The sequence below is a fragment of the Dipodomys merriami genome, unplaced genomic scaffold, assembly GCF_024711535.1.
Source record: "Dipodomys merriami isolate MVZ:Mamm:240054 unplaced genomic scaffold, mDipMer1.0.p SCAF_13, whole genome shotgun sequence".
Taxonomy (NCBI): domain Eukaryota; kingdom Metazoa; phylum Chordata; class Mammalia; order Rodentia; family Heteromyidae; genus Dipodomys; species Dipodomys merriami.
This window is the reverse complement of record NW_027202604.1, coordinates 6,594,917-6,610,985: the sequence shown is the minus strand read 5'-3', so window position 1 is coordinate 6,610,985 and position 16,069 is coordinate 6,594,917. Positions and strand designations below refer to the sequence as shown.

General features: G+C 37.0%; 1 protein-coding gene across 6 annotated transcripts in view; it reads left to right on the top strand.

Moving 5' to 3' along the window:
* The window catches only part of Ankrd28 (ankyrin repeat domain 28), a 167,228-nt gene that overhangs the window by 123,090 nt on the left and 28,069 nt on the right, over positions 1-16,069 (top strand). For all 6 annotated transcript variants that reach the window (XR_011371146.1, XM_070018614.1, XM_070018616.1 and 3 more), the window contains 7 exons: positions 234-312; positions 2,943-3,057; positions 4,997-5,079; positions 7,171-7,234; positions 9,856-9,924; positions 12,581-12,721; positions 15,402-15,513. Coding sequence is in view for 5 of the 6 variants with exons in the window: in XM_070018614.1 (XP_069874715.1) it covers positions 234-312; positions 2,943-3,057; positions 4,997-5,079; positions 7,171-7,234; positions 9,856-9,924; positions 12,581-12,721; positions 15,402-15,513 (663 nt within the window). In the remaining variant the exon portion in view is untranslated. The remainder of the gene's footprint in view (positions 1-233; positions 313-2,942; positions 3,058-4,996; positions 5,080-7,170; positions 7,235-9,855; positions 9,925-12,580; positions 12,722-15,401; positions 15,514-16,069) is intronic.

The window sequence follows — 16,069 nt, the reverse complement described above, 5'->3', positions numbered from 1 at the left end:
TCAGGCCCCACGACCGGACCCCCCCCCCCCCCCCCCAGTAAAAAGTCTCAAGGACTTTCTTGCTGTGTGACTGGCTTCAAAGTTCAGTCCTCACATCTTAGCCACTTAAGTGGCTAGAATTATAGGTATGAGTCCTCAGCATTCAGCTTCATCCAGAGCTTTTTAGTAATCTACAAGCAAGGAGTCAGTCTTAAGAATATTATCGATATAACAAAATAATTTTTTTATTTCAGAGTAAAGATGGGAAAACCCCACTGCATATGACTGCCCTCCACGGTAGATTCTCCAGATCACAAACCATTATCCAGAGTGGTAAAAAGTATTTCTGTTTGTTTTTTTTATTTCTTAAATGTAATAAAAATCATCCACAAAATGAGTGATATTGAGAATTGCCATGGCTGTCTGTATGACTTCAGAGCTCTTGAAAATCAACAATGAGAGTATAAAATGCCATGTACAATTCATCCCATTTCCCCCCCCCCTCCATTTTTATGAATCTCATATTTTCTGGGTTATTGAGGTACTATGTAGCTTAGGCTAACCATGAAGTTTTTTATTATTATTATTACTGGGTTTTGAACTCAGAGCTTAGCACTTGCTAGGCAGGTATTCTGTGATGGGGAGCTACTTCCAGCCCCCCCTTTTTTTAAAAAATGTTTTATTGTTGTTATAAAGGTGTTGTACCAGAGGGGTTATATTCACATAAGTTGGATAATTAATGAGTACATTTCTTTTTGGAAATGTTGCTTTCCCAGTTTTTCCCTCCCATCCCCACACACAAGTTGTGTAGTTCATTTTCGACGTGTGTCTGATAAGGATCACTGCTGCATTTGTTCACTCTTTGTCCCTCCATTTCTGTGCCCCCCTTATTCTCCCAAAGACAGATTAAACAAGACAAAAAGAAAACAGAAAAAAATATTATTTTATATGATCAGAGGCACTTAGGCATTGTACATTTCTGTTCCTCCCCTAAGAGTATTCTCCTTTGGTCTCACTGTGTGTGGCTGCCTAGAGTCCTAGATAATTTATCATGTCCCAGGTATTTTAGACTTAGCTTATGCATGTAAGAGAAAACATGCACTGTTTGTCTCTCTGAGCTTGGCTTACCTCACTTAACCTGGTTTATTCTAAGTCCTTCCACTTCCCTGCAAATGACAACATTATTCTTTCTCCTGGCTGTGTAATATTTCTTCAGCTTCTTTCCTTAGTGATTTTTCAGATAATAACTCATGCTTTTGCCTGGAAATGGGATATACCTCCATACCCAGCTTATTGGTTGACATCTCACTAAATTTTTATTGCCAAGACTGGCCTCAAACTATGATCCTCCTAATCTCAAAAGTAGCTGGGGTTACATACAGACATATGCCATCCAGCCCTTTAAAACTCTTGTTCCTCTGCTTCAGCTTCCTATATATTAGGTTATAGACAGGTGCCACCACACAATAAGTTTTATTTATTTAATAGTAAGTTATGCCTTTTTTTCCCCTAATATTGCTAACTAGAAACTCTTTAATGTATGTTTTATTTTATTTATTTATTTATTTTGGTCAGTCGTGGGGCTTGAACTCAGCCTAGGTACTATCCCTCAGCTCTTCAGCTCAAGGTGAGCGCTCTCCCTCTTGAGCCACAGCACCACTTCCAGTTTTCTGGTGGTTTATTGGAGATAAGAGTCTTATGAACTTTCCTCCCCAGGCTGGCTTTGAACTATGATCCTCAGATCTCAGCCTCCTGAATAGCAAGGATTATAGGCATGAGCCCCCACCACCTGGCTTGTTTTACATATTTATATGTACTGTTGGATTTATTTTTTCCTTTTATGAATTTCCCTTTTTGAAGTAGTCTTAGTTTATTTTCTGTTTTTGTTTTTTTTTGCTGGCTTGAACTCAGTGCTGTGGTGTTACCCTGAATCTTTTTTGCTCAAGGTTATTACTCTACCTCTTAAGCCACAGCTTCGTTTCCTTTTTGTGTTCCTATTAGTACATATGAGGAAAGCCAAATTTCAAAATAGGAAAAAAAATTACACTAATTCTTTAAACCTGTATTTCTCAAACCATGTCCTAGGGAACTGTTTAGTAACTTCTCAGTATAATAGTTGGTCTAGGTTTTGGTAGGGGGCAGTAGGAAGTACTATAGCAGGTAGTAAGAAAAAAAAAAACATATAGGACTAAGTGACTCTTTTTTTCTTGTCCTGATCCTGGGGCTTGAAGTCAGGTTCTGGGCCCTGTCCCTGGAATTTTTGCATTTTGCTTTTTTTGCTTAGAGCTAATGCTCTACCACTTGAGCCACAACCCTACTTCTGTATTTTTTGGTGGTTAAACCCAGGCTGGCTTTGAACCACCATCTCAGTTCTCAGTATCCTGAGTAGCTAGGATTACAGGCATGAGCTACCAGCACTTGGCCAATGAAATTATTTTTACAGCCAGTGTGCCCACACATTAAATATCTGAAATATTTTCTCTAAAGAAATGTGTTTAGGGGCTGGGAAGGTGGCTCAGTGGTAGAGCGCTTGCCTTACATGCATGAGGTCCTGGGTTCGATTCCTCAGCACCACATACGCAAAAAGAAAGCCAGAAGTGGCGCTGTGGCTCAAGTGGTAGAGCACTAGCCTTGAGCTGAAGAGCTGAGGGACAGCGCCCAGACCCAGAGTTCAGGCCCCACAACCGGACCCAACAAAAAAAAAGAAAAAAGAAAAGAAATGTGTTTAATGTTAACACATTGGTTACTGAACTTACTAGACCCAGAACCCCTTTGGCAATTTTAAATGTTCTTAAATTTAGGCTTTCTTCACAAAACTGTTAAGCATAAAATCTGACTCCAAGAACCTGGCCCAAGCAATACAATATGTGCATATTTTATTCTTGAATAGCATTTTTTCATTGCATTTAAAAATTTGACTTGTTCTTTCTTCATCTAGTCTAACACTGTGTTGTTAACTGCAGGAGCTATAATAGACTGTGAGGACAAGAATGGAAACACCCCTTTGCACATAGCAGCAAGGTATGGCCATGAGCTGCTAATCAACACTCTCATTACGAGTGGTGCTGACACTGCAAAGTAAGTACTTCACAAGTGTTAATAGCTATCACAGAAAGCTCAGAACACTGAGCAACAGGATCTAGATAGATCAGATGGAAATGGAAGTTTTATTTTCAACATTTTAGCATTTAAGCTTTTTTCTTTTTGTATTCAGAATTTGGTTGATTAAAAATGTTTTAAGTAATAATTTTGATTAACCAATTTGTTCAGTTTTTTCATCTCACAGCAGTTTTTTCTTTAGCATGAGTAATGCAGTTTTGATCAGAAATTTGTGTTTCTTTTCATCCCTCTGTTTTGATTTAGGTTTTTGGTGATAAAGTATTGAGGTTCAAACTCGGGACTCTAACTTAAGCTACACTTCTAGTCCAGTAATGCCTTTATTTTTAACCTAGAAGTACTTCTTGGGCTGGGGGGGCGGGGGTGTTGCTCCGGTCATGGGGCCTGAACTCTGGGTCTGGGTGCTGTCCCTCAGCTCTTGAGCTCAAGGCTAGCACTCTACCACTTGAGCTACAGCGCCACTTTTGGCTTTTTTCTTTTTGCTTATGTGGTACTGAGGAATTGAACCCAGGGCCTCATGTATGCAAGGCAAGCACTCTACCACTGAGCTACCTTCCCAGCCCTAGACGTACTTTAAAGTCACAAAGTTCTCCACTCCAGATGCTTTTCCTTTACTTTATGTAAAGAATGGCTTAAAAATTTCTCTGTAAAATTTTGTTTAGAAGATGAATTCTGCTGCCTATGTTGGACAGAAGAAAGACTGTATTTAAATTGCTGTTTATTACTTCTGTGTACTAAATTTGTACATGTCCATTAACAAATTTTAAGCTCTTTAGACATTCATAAATAGTATGTTAATGTACATACTGTTTTGCAACTTAAAAAATTACATTAACTTAGGGTCTGGGAAGGTAGTTCAGTGGTAGAATACTTGCCTTGCATGCATGAGTCCCTGGGTTCGATTCCTCAGCACCACATAAACAGAAAAAGCCGGAAGTGGACCTGTGGTAGAACGCTAGCCTTGAGCTGAAGAGCTGAAGGACAGCACCCAGGCCTAGAGTTCAGGCCCCATGACCAGAAAAAAAAAAATTACATTAACCACTTTGATTTAACCATATAGAAAATGTATTTGGGGCTTTTCAAATCTCTACAAGTAAATATAGTTTGTTTTTCTTATAGAATTTAATTATTTATTTGCACAGTTCATTTATAGGCATAAGTTGCTCCCTCATTTTTCACCTTTACAGAATTACTATTGTGAACATTCTTGAACATGTTGCCTTATGGGAATGGCTTAAAATAGTGGGCAATATGAAGGTGAAATTAGCTCCCTTAATCAACAGTGCTCCCGAAATAAACAGTGCTCTCTAAATAAACAGATACTCGTTGGGTTGGGGAGGAAGGTGTTGATGATGTATCTAGTAAGTATAACCCAGAGATGCTGCTTAACATCTTACATAGACAATATAGACTTCTCACATGCACATAAAGTCCATAATGACATGGTTGTGATGGGGGGAAAAACCTAAACTTAAAAAATAGCTCAGTAAGCCAGGCACCAGTGGCTCACGCCTGTAATTCTAGCTACTCAGAAGGCTGAGATTTGAGGATCACGGTTCAGAGCCAGTCCAGGCAGGAACAGCCATGAGACTGTTATCTCCAGTTAACCACCAGAAAACCAGAAATGGCACTATGGCTCAAGTGGTAGAGGACTAGCCTTGAACTGAAGAGCTGAGGGACCGCACTCAGGCCCAGAGTTCAAGCACTACAATAGACCAAAACAAAACAAAACAAAAGCTGAGTAAATAAGTCATGCCTACCTTCACCCTCCAAACTACTCCAGAGTACTACAAAGTTACCTCCTTTAGTAATTTCTCACTTAAGAATTCTCCTTGTAATGAGTTGAAAGGACTGTATTTTTTTGGGTGTTATAATGAAGGTTCTGTACTGTCATCTTTAGGCGTGGCATCCATGGAATGTTCCCCCTTCATTTGGCAGCCTTAAGTGGTTTTTCGGATTGCTGCAGGAAACTTCTTTCTTTAGGTAAGTAGAACCTTCACAGACCAGTGGTTAGTCAGTCTTTACTCTCTTTGCCAACTACCTTGTTTCTCCCTTTTGCTTTCTTTTCTCCCTTTTCCTTCAGTTATATGAGAATCTGTGTTTTTCAAAATTTTGCAGTCTTAAGTATACGTCATATATTTACTCTTCTTAGATAATGAGATCTCTTTGAGTTTTAAGACATTAATTTTTCATTAGCTCTGGAATATATTTTTCTAATGTCTTTCTCTCCTTTATTGTTTGAGAAGTAAAATATGGAATATTTCTAGATTATCATGTATTATTGCATGGTAATCTTGGACTTTGAAACAGAGTGTTTTTGTTTATATGTCTTACTGGTCTTGGCCTTCATGTAAGAGCTGAGACCCATTCTGTGGTATTTTCTAAATCTGTAAAACTAAGTATGCAATATCTAATAAGTAGTTTATTTTTATTCTCTTCCCCTTCTCTTTCTAATACGTAGTTTAAAATGTTGTAATTCCTTTGGTTTGAAATGGAGTTCTATAAATACTACTATGTGATTAGTTACCAAATAAGATTAAATTGATTTTAAATTATATGTATTTCTTCTATATATTCTCAGTTTAAAATGGTTGAATAAATGTTGTGCATTACTGAAAGATCCATGTGTTTACCCAAGGATTATGAGGAAGTGTCAGTGAAGATTATAAACCCAGGCATGTTTGTATATGCCTAGAATCCCCAGCACTTGAAGGCTAAAGCAAGAGGATCTCGAGTTCAAGATCATCAAGGTTCCAAAGCAGCCTAAGCTACACAGTTGAGACCTTGTCTTGAGGAAAAACAAAAGAATTTTTTAACATTATCAAACAAAAACTTGGGTTTTTCTTAATATTTAAATTACATTTCTTCTTTTTTTTTTTTCAGTGCTGGGATTTGAACTCATGGTCTCCTGCTTGCTAGGCAAGTGCTCTACCCCTTGAGCCACAGCCTAAGCCTAGCTCTAATTCTCTTTTTTTTTTAAGTACATATGTCTTTCTATAAGTATTTATATACTCATTTTCCATGAATAGGAGTACTAAACAGAATGCCTATATTTGTTTTATTTTAAATAAATTATACTATGTAGTATGGGCAAAGTCCTTCTGCCTCTACCTCCTAATTGCTGGAATTACATGCATGTGTCACCAGATTTGGCAGATCAGCTTTATTCATATATAATTCACATTCTGTACAATTCATAGTTAAAGTGCATAATTCAGTAGTTTTAATATGTTTGTAAGGGTGCTGTAACCATCATTACAGTCCATTTTAAGTCTTTGTTTCCTGTCAAAGAAATGTGATTAGCAATTAATGAACACTGTCTTCCCCCATCCCTAAGCATCTACTCATCTACTTTCTGTGTATAAACTTGCCTATTCTGAATAGTTCATAGTAATGGAGTCATCTAGCATGTAATCTTTTTTTTTAACTGGCTTTTTTCACTTAGAGTAATGTTTTTGATTCATCTTCATATTAATATTAATATTTCTTTTTGTTGTTGAATAATGATCCATAGTATTGTATAGTCTTTTAGAAGGTGGAAGAGTTTGTTATGAATTTTGCTGTGTTGCCTATGAGCAATCCTTTTGCCATAACCTCCCCAGTAGCTGGGACTATGAGACTAAAGATGTCACCAACCATGTCTATTATATATAACCTTTTTTTGCGGGGGGCCTTGAACTCTGGGTGCTTTCCCTCAGCTCTTCAGCTCAAGGTTGGTGCAATACCACTTGAGCCATAGCACCACTTCCGGTTTTCTAGTGGTTTATTGGTGATAAATAGTCTCATGGACTTTCCTGCCCCTCCTGGCTTTGAACAGGGTTCTCAAGAGTTCAGCCTCCTGAGTAGGTAGGGTCATAGGCATAAGCCACCAGTGCCTGGCTATATATAACCTTTTAAACAAGCACTGTAGCACTGTTTTAAAGTCACCAATTCATTAGTGGTCTTTTTTTTGTAATATTTTACATTAATATTTTCCTCAGTTTTTTTCAGGCTTAAAAGAATATGATACTTGAAATTTCTTAACCAATGGCAACCAATACATTTATATGATAGATAAGATATTCATTCCCACAGGATTTGATATAGATACCCCAGATGATTTTGGCAGGACCTGTCTACATGCAGCTGCAGCTGGAGGGTATGTTAATAGTATTTTTATTTATTTTAAATGGGGAAGGGACAGAGAACAGCTACAACACAGCTTGGTTATAGAACATGTGCATATGAGCATCTCTTAAATCCTGAGCTCTATCCCTAACTCCAAAAGATGGATGGCCAGGTTCCAGTGGCTCAGGCCTAGAATCCTAGCTATCAGGAGGATGAGATCTATGGATCACAGATCGAAGCAAGTTGGGGCAGGAAAGTCCATGAGACTCTTAACTCCGTTTAATCACCAGAAAGTCAGAAGTGGATCTTTGGCCTCAAATGGTAAAGTGCTACCTTTGAGCAGTAAAGCTCAGTGACAGCATTTAGCCCCTGAGTTCAAGCCCCAGGACATCACAAAAAAAAAAAAAAAAAAAAAGGATGGATGGGAACAGAAAGTTAATATAAAAGTTTTATCTCTGTTGCTCTTTTTTTAGTCTGGGCCATTATAAAATAGAAAACCAAATATAGTAAGTAATAGCAAAAATGGCTCTGTTTTCATGTTTCATCACGTAAGTTATAGATTATAACTTAGAGAAAAAAGAATGGCCTACAAAAAGAATACATTTTGTAAAAAATAATTTCTGGACAAATAAAAAAACTAATAAGGTCAATTTCTAAAGTAAAAAATACATATCCTCAAATAAGAACATTAAAATACTGAAAATGTTCTAAATAGTACTGGTAATAACCTTTTAAAGGTTATTTTAGAATATGTATCTTCTGGGGAAAAGATTGCCTCTACTATTAAGAGGAAATGTTGAAAGGGATTGTTAGACAATCATGTGCAGCAGTGCACTGCTGCCATTCCTGGCGAGGGCAAAGTTACTCAAAATTACAGGCGAGATAGAGAAAAGAGCCATTTTGAGTGTAATTACCAAGACAGAAGTAAGGATGGTATAGTTTTAGATGGGGCACTAAAAGTTAAAAAAAAGAGATTGTTAGAATGTTAGAGAAGGTACTTAAGTTTTTTGTATGTTGTTTATGCTTTTTTGACACAAGTTGTTGCTATATAGTCAAGGCTAGCCTCAACCTTGAAATTTTCCTGCCTCATCCTCCTAAGTTCTGGGATTACAAGCATATACCACCAGCTGACATTAAGTTTTAAATAGCTCTGAAGAGGGAAACTAAGCAGTTGGTCTTCCTGAATGATAATAATCCTTGTTGTCTGTGAAAGCATAATACCAATTTAATACTTCTGGTAATTTAATCTGTGACAAACCATTTAATTCATGGTTATGAAAATGACATTTTATGAAAGCTATTACCAATAATTCCTTAAAATTTACCTAACATGAATTATGCAACTTGTGGATAAGGATGGGAGGGAAAAATGGAGTGAGATAGGATGACATTGTCCAAAAAGAAATGTACTCATGGGGCTGGGAAGGTTGCTCAGTGGTAGAGTGCTTGCCTTGCATGCATGAGGCCCTGGGTTTGATTCTTCAGCACCACATAAGCAAAAAGAAAAAAGCTGGAAGTGGTGCTGTGGCTCAAGTGGTAGAGCGCTAGCCTTGAGCTGAAGAGCTGAGTGACAGTGCCCAGGCCCAGAGTTCAGGCCCCAGGACCGGACCCCCCCAAAAAAATAAATAAATAAATGTACTCATTACCTGACTTATAAAAGTGTAACCCATCTCTATATCACCTTTATAATAATTTTTAAAATGTATTTAAAAATTCATGATTTCAGAGGATAGGGGTGCCTATGAATAATATCCTGCCAAATTACAGAAATTGATTGTGAGCATGTGACATTCCCTAATTCCAAGGTCACCAAAGAATGTTACATTTCAAACTTAATTTTCCTGAAACTTGCCTACAGAGAGAAATACACAGACTTTGAGTATTTGGCCATTTGGCAGTGATAGTTCAAGCTTATGAAAATTAATACAAGAACAGTTGTTTTTGTAATATGGGCTCCTAATCTATCTATATTTATTTGGCACTGGAGTTTTGAGTTCAGGACCTTGAACTTGCTAGGCAGGCATTCTTTCTCTTGAACAATGCCCCTAGCTCTTTTTACTTTTTCAAATGGAGTCTCAAGTTTATGCCCAGGTAGGCCTGGACCATAATTCTCCTATTTACAATTTCCAACTAACTGGAATAACCTGGGCCCACCATCATCATCCCACTTACTGGCTGAAACTTTTTGTCTGGGCTGATCTTGAACCATGATTCTCTCAATCATTGCCTCCCAAGTAACAGATTATAAGTATGATCCACCATTGCCCAGCTTTCCAGCAAGTTTCCAGTAATCATAGTAATCAGAGCAAATAAGGGAAAGCTGTGCTTTCAAGGAGCTTTTGGGTCTTTTATACCCATAGATTTGATACTAAAAAAACACAAATATTAAAAGCCATGTACTTATAGTCATAATTGTTTCCTACAAATTACTCATAATCTCTTATAAATGTCTTTCTTTAATAGAGGCAGGATTTATTCATTTCCAATCATTGTAGTATTATGATCATAACTTTAAGTACTAGATGAGTTTTGATATTTTTTTCTTCATGGAAATAAATACCATTTTATTTACATTTACTCTCATTAACATTTTTTTATGTTTATTTAAACCTACCAGTTTTATTATGTTTTCTAACTCTCTTCTTTGCCTAGGAATTTGGAGTGCCTAAACCTCCTGCTCAATACTGGTGCAGACTTCAACAGAAAAGACAAATTTGGGAGGTAGGTAATGATACAGTTCCTCTATTGAGTCTGACTGTTTTTACTTAATGATTTGATTGACCTTCCAATTGACATCTGAAAATTAACTGAACAATTTAGCATCTTTTAAAATGTGGTCATGATTCACTATAAAAGTCCCATGCCAAATGCGTGGCTCAACTGGCAGAGGGCCTGTCATGAGCAAGTAAGCTGAGCAAAAGTGCCAGGCCCCTGAAGTCAGTCCTTGGTGTTGGGACAGAGAGGAAAAGAAGCACAAATCATTGAGAGTCCCAGGTAAGACTGGAGATGTTGCTCAGTAGTAGAGTATTTGCTTCACACAAAGCTCTGGCATCAGTCTCCCAGCTTTATTATAAGTATCTCTATGCTTCATATTTTTCTCCTCACATCATCATGGCCTCGATACCTGTGTGCTTTTCAGATTGATATAGTAAGCTGTACACCAGTGGCTACTCAGGAGGTTGAGATCTGAGGATTGAGGTTCAAAAGCCAGCCCAGGCAGAAAAGTCTGAGACAGTCTTATCTCCACTTAACCAGCAAAAAACTGAAGGCATTGCTTCAGTGGTAGACCACCAGTTGTTAGTAAAAGCTGAATGAGAGCATGAGGCCCTAGTTCAAGGCCTTGTACCAGCACACTCACACACATATGTACAGAAAGCGGGTAGGAAGAAACAAACATCCACAGAAACATGGTTTCACTCAAGTCATTCTTTGGGTGAAAATTCTCACATATTTGGTTTTACTTATATATAAACACCATTCATTTTATGTCCCAATGTTAAAGAGGGAGGATATAGATTATAACAATATCTTCAGTTTTTACTTTTTTTCTCTATATATCTGACATATATACCATTGAGTATAGTATATAAGAAAACAGCTATGAAATGACAAGATCTCTATAATTAGTATTATCTTTAACTGTTCAGCACCAGTTGTCTCGTGGCAGCATTAAACTACTTATTATCTATTCCCTGCTTATACAGATTACATTAGAACCATTCAGGAAAGAATTAAAAGCAGTTTGAATGTTTTTGAAAGAGGGAGATGAGGAGATAAGTAAAATTGTCATTAATGAAAATTACATGTATCAAAATGTGTGACAGGAATGGTATATAACAGAAGGAAATACGTAAGTGTATATTAGTACATTTGGGCCAGTGTAGGAGAGAGGTGAAAAATGGTAGGAAATTAGAAATGAGTTGAAAAACTATTTGATCCTATATACTTTGAAGAATAGAGTCAGCTCATAAGTTACTAGTGAAAATAACCAATAAGTCACAAAATCAAAAATCACTGATTGGCTTTTACAGTTTCTTCCAGAAATTTAATGGGATTTTATTCTTTGTTCTTAATCTTTATATAAAAATGTTTAAATTTAACATGTCTATTTGTGGGTAGAATGCATCTTGATCAGTCTTACCATCTAGCATGGCCCAAGTTAAGGATAAATTAATTGCTTTGTTTATACTTACTGGAACTTGAACTCAGGGCTTTGTGTTCTTGGCTTTTGTTCAAGGCTTGTGGTATGCCACTTGAACTAGTCCTTTCCTTCTAGCTTTTTGCTAGAAGGCTAATTGGAGATAGAAGTCTCACAGACTTTTTTGCCTGGGCTGGCTTTGAACCTCAATTTTAAGATCTCAGCCTCTGAGTAGCGAGGACTACAGACGTGAGCCACCAATGCCCTACTTAGTTTTTATAATTATATCGGGTTTAATTTGTATCAAAGCATTCTATTCCTTCTGTAGCATATTCTAAGTTTAGTAGCTTTAAAGGGATGCAAAGTTAACTGAACTTTTGGGAAAAAATTCTATATTATCCAATAATGCAGAAATGTTCCATCATTTTATTAGGCTTAAATGTCTTAGAAAAGTTACACTGTGAAGCACTCTAGACTGAATTTATCATCATTTTTTGTTTGTTTTTACATCGAAGTAATAGAATCATCATAGATACATAATCCCAAAGTAGTTACTCCTAAATTTAATAACATTCTGTTATTTCACTAACCTGGAGGAAACTACAAATGCCTAGTTTTTAGAAATTAAAACAGTACTCTAGCTTTTCAGAATACTGAATAGTCTTTAATACTATGCCTTTATTGGTTGCAAATTTTTATATGATTATTCACATCTATTGTGCGGCCAATATAATTGAACATTCTTTTTATTCTGGAGTGGAGGGTAGAGACAGTGTCTTCCAAATACTAGGGTTACAGGCATGTATCACCACACCCAGCTCCCATTCTTTTAAAATTCTTTTTTAACTTCCTCTTACACTTTATTTTTCTATTAAGATAGGAACAAGAAGTTGCTCTGTTCTGTGGGAAGCTTTGTCAAAATGGAAGTTTTCATCTTTCTGAGCAGAATGTAACATGGTTTATAATTCTCTCAAGGGACTAGATTACAACTGTTTGGGGACTAGTAAATAATTTAAAACTGTTTCTCCTTTATTTCTTAAATGTTCTAAAAGGTTCTTTAAACAGCTGTTGTTCTCCCAGCTTTGTGTCCAGCCTTCCAAAAGACTTTGGTAGATGATAAAAGTAAATGTAAGGCTTATTGTAAATAGTGTTTGAAAATTGATAGAATATGAGTCAGCTGTACTCTTGTTTATTAGTGTATGAATTGACTTCTTTCTTCTATTAACTTTGGTACAAAAGATCACCACTGCACTATGCTGCTGCCAACTGCAATTACCAGTGCCTGTTTGCTCTTGTGGGATCAGGAGCAAGTGTAAATGACCTTGATGAAAGAGGCTGCACACCCCTGCACTATGCAGCTACATCAGACACAGATGGCAAGTAAGTACCACATAGGTGAGAACAAATAATTACTTCTATAAACTGGCACTTTCCATGTCAATGACTGCTTTTATTGCACATCTATGTTTTCTTTTACATGTTTATCACTATGTTTCCCTGTGTCTTTAGTAGATTGGCATGTGTAGCAAATGACTTCAAACCAATTTATTACTATAAACCTGACAGTAGTCGCTGTAGATCATACTTTCCTGCTTTAGAAAGCCAACATGAACTTATTTTGCTTTCCTTAAATAAATCTTTTCTTCCATACTCATGTATCAGGGAGTCATCTTAAAATAGTTTGTTCCTCTGGGAGAATTTGCTTTACTCAGGTATCAGTAAGGGAGAACCATTTCTGCTGTATAAAAGATTTTTTTAAATGCCTATGAGTGAAATGTTTGTGCCTGTAAAGCTCCTGCTCTAAAGACTTGTTTTTTCTACATTTCAATGAGTACTAACCTGAACTGGGCACCTGTGAAGTCTTAAGAACAAACAGCTTACATGTTGTCTGAAACATTGCTCTTGAGAAAATACTAGCCTTTGTGCTTGAGCCATATAAGGTTTGGGGGTTTTAAATATTATTATGATACCCACTTTTAATTATGATACCCTATTAACATGCTTGACTTGAACATTTTATTTAGCTCTGCCTAAGTAGCAAAATCCATCAAAGGTATGAATAATTGCTACCTTTGGGAGGGACTATAATAAAAAGTACTTCATTAAGTGATTTTTAAAGGGTTTTATCCCTTAGGGTAAGAAAGGTTAGCATTGGGTACAATGGCATGTGTCTACCAACATATTATAGAGCTACCATATATGATAGAGCTTTTGCAATATGCATTGCTTTAGACTTCTTTTTAATTTATTTTTATATAATGTCAGTGTAATTTTGGAAATTTAGATTTTTTTTTTTGTAATTAATAAAATTTGTCGGTGGCTCTCGCCTATACTAGCTACCAGGAAGCTGAGATCTGAGGATCAGGTTTGAAGCCAGCCCCAACAAGAAAGTCCTTGAAACTTTTCTTCAGTTAACCAACAAAAAGCCAGAAGTAGAGTTGTTTGCCCAAATGGCACAGCACTATCCTTAGCAAAAAAAGCTAAGGGATAGTACTCAAGACCTAAGTTTAAGCCCCAGTACTGGTATACACACTAACTTTGGATTCTTTTTTTTTTTTTTTTTTTTTTTGTCGATTTGGGGCTTGAATTCTGAGCCTGAGAACTGTCCCTCAGCTCTTCAGCTCTTCAGCTCTTCAGCTCAAGGCAAGCACTCTACCGCTTGAGCTACAGTGCCACTTCCAGTTTTCTAGTTGTTTATTGGAGATAACAGTCTTATGGATGTTCCTGCCTGGGCTGGCTTTGAACCGTGATCCTCAAATCTCAGCCTCCTGAGTAGCTAGGATTACAGGTGTGAGTCACTGGCGACTGGCTTAACTTTGGATTCTTAATGAGGAATATTTTATATAATCATTTTTGCCCTTGGCATAATTAACATTGGTGATTGGTAGTGGTGGTAATGGGAGGGGTATATTGGCATACTAGACAAATTATCACTGAATAATTACAGACTTGTAATTTAAACATGACTGGACTTCAGATTATTGAGATGGCTTCTCTATCCCATGAATAGAGAGATTATTTCACTGTAAAAGTGAAATTATTTGTCCAAAATCACTGATGCCAAATTGGCTTTAGAGGCAGATATTTGCATTTCAAATTCACTGCCTTTGTCTTTGCTATAGTAACAGTATTTATATAATAGATTAAAAATTATTTTTCACATATTTTAATAGTGTGGAAATTAAATGAAGTATCTCCTATGTGAAAGGATTTCTTTTGACTTCCATATGCTTTTACTGTCTGTCCACCTCTGTCTCCCAATTTAATACCATTGAATTCTGACCTTGGTTTCTTGGAGCAGGCATGACAGCCTTTCTTGAGCTTTCACATGAGAAATTGTACCCTATGTTCTACTAGTAATATCTCCAACATTGTATGTTTACCATCACTAAGGTTTATCCTATCACATATTGCTTTGTGTAGATTGACTGGTACCAGGACAGTGTCTATTTGAAAAAAAAAAGAACCTTTAGGCATATTAAACCTAGTATCAAACTTTGGAGTTACCCAGTTTCAATAAAGAAGATTTCTCTTTAACATTTCATTATTTTCTGGTATTCAGTTTCAATTGATTTTTATTTTGTTTTGTTTTTCAGTTGTGGAGTGTGAACTCAGGACTTGGGAACTGTCCTTGAGCTTTTTTTTGCTCAAGGCTAATACTCTACCACTTTAAGCCCAAGACCTACTTCTGGTTTTCTGGAGGTTAATTGGAGAAAGTCTCATGGACTTTCCTGCTTTGGCTAGCTTTGAACCTTGATTCTCAGATCTCACCCTTTTGAGTAGGATTACCAGCATGAGCCCTCAGTGCCCCAGTTTGTTTTGTTTCTTTGGTACTGGTCCTAAGTCTTGAACTCAGGACCTGGGTGCTGTCCTTGAGCTTTTGTGCTCAAGGCTAGTGCTCTTGATCCACAGCTCTACTTCCAGTATTTTTTGTAGTTAATTTGAGATGAGAGTCTCAGACTTTTTTCCCAGGCTGGCTTTTCATAGTTTGTCTTTGTTTTTATCAATGGTAAAAAAAATGTAGGATTCTGAATTCTCAGTATATTATTACTGTATATAGGTGCCTGGAATACTTACTAAGAAATGATGCAAATCCAGGGATCCGGGACAAGCAAGGATACAATGCAGTTCATTACTCAGCTGCTTATGGTCACCGTCTATGTCTTCAGCTGGTAAGATTTCTAAATTCTTAGGAAAGAACTAATGTGAGTTTATAGTTTAGTAATATGATAAAGGCACTCAGAGTTCAAACCCCACTACAGTAAAAAAGAAAAAAACAAATTCTGTTTTGTATTTTAACATCTTCAGTCTCCTTATACTTCTTAAATTCATTACTTTAGTACAATAGTATTTGTTCTTTTTTCCTTTGGAGAAAGGAAAAAACTAAATCTCTAAGCTCAGCATGGTGGTACACACTTGGGATGATGAGTTCAGTACAGCCTAGACTAAGGTCCTATCTTAAAAAAAAAATCTCTAAAGATAGCAGGGGGGGGGGGGAGAGGGCGGCGCTGGTGGCTCACCCCTGTAATTCCAGTACTCAGGAGACTGAGATCTGAGGATCGAAGTTCAAAGCCAGTCCGGGCAGGAAAGTCCAAAAGACTCTTATCTCCAATAAACCACTCGAAAAGTGGTGCTGTGGCTCAAGGGGTAGAGCGCTTGCCTTGAGCTGAAGAGCGCAGGGACAGCGCCCAAGTCCAGAGTTCAAGCCCCATCATAGATGCCAGGCTC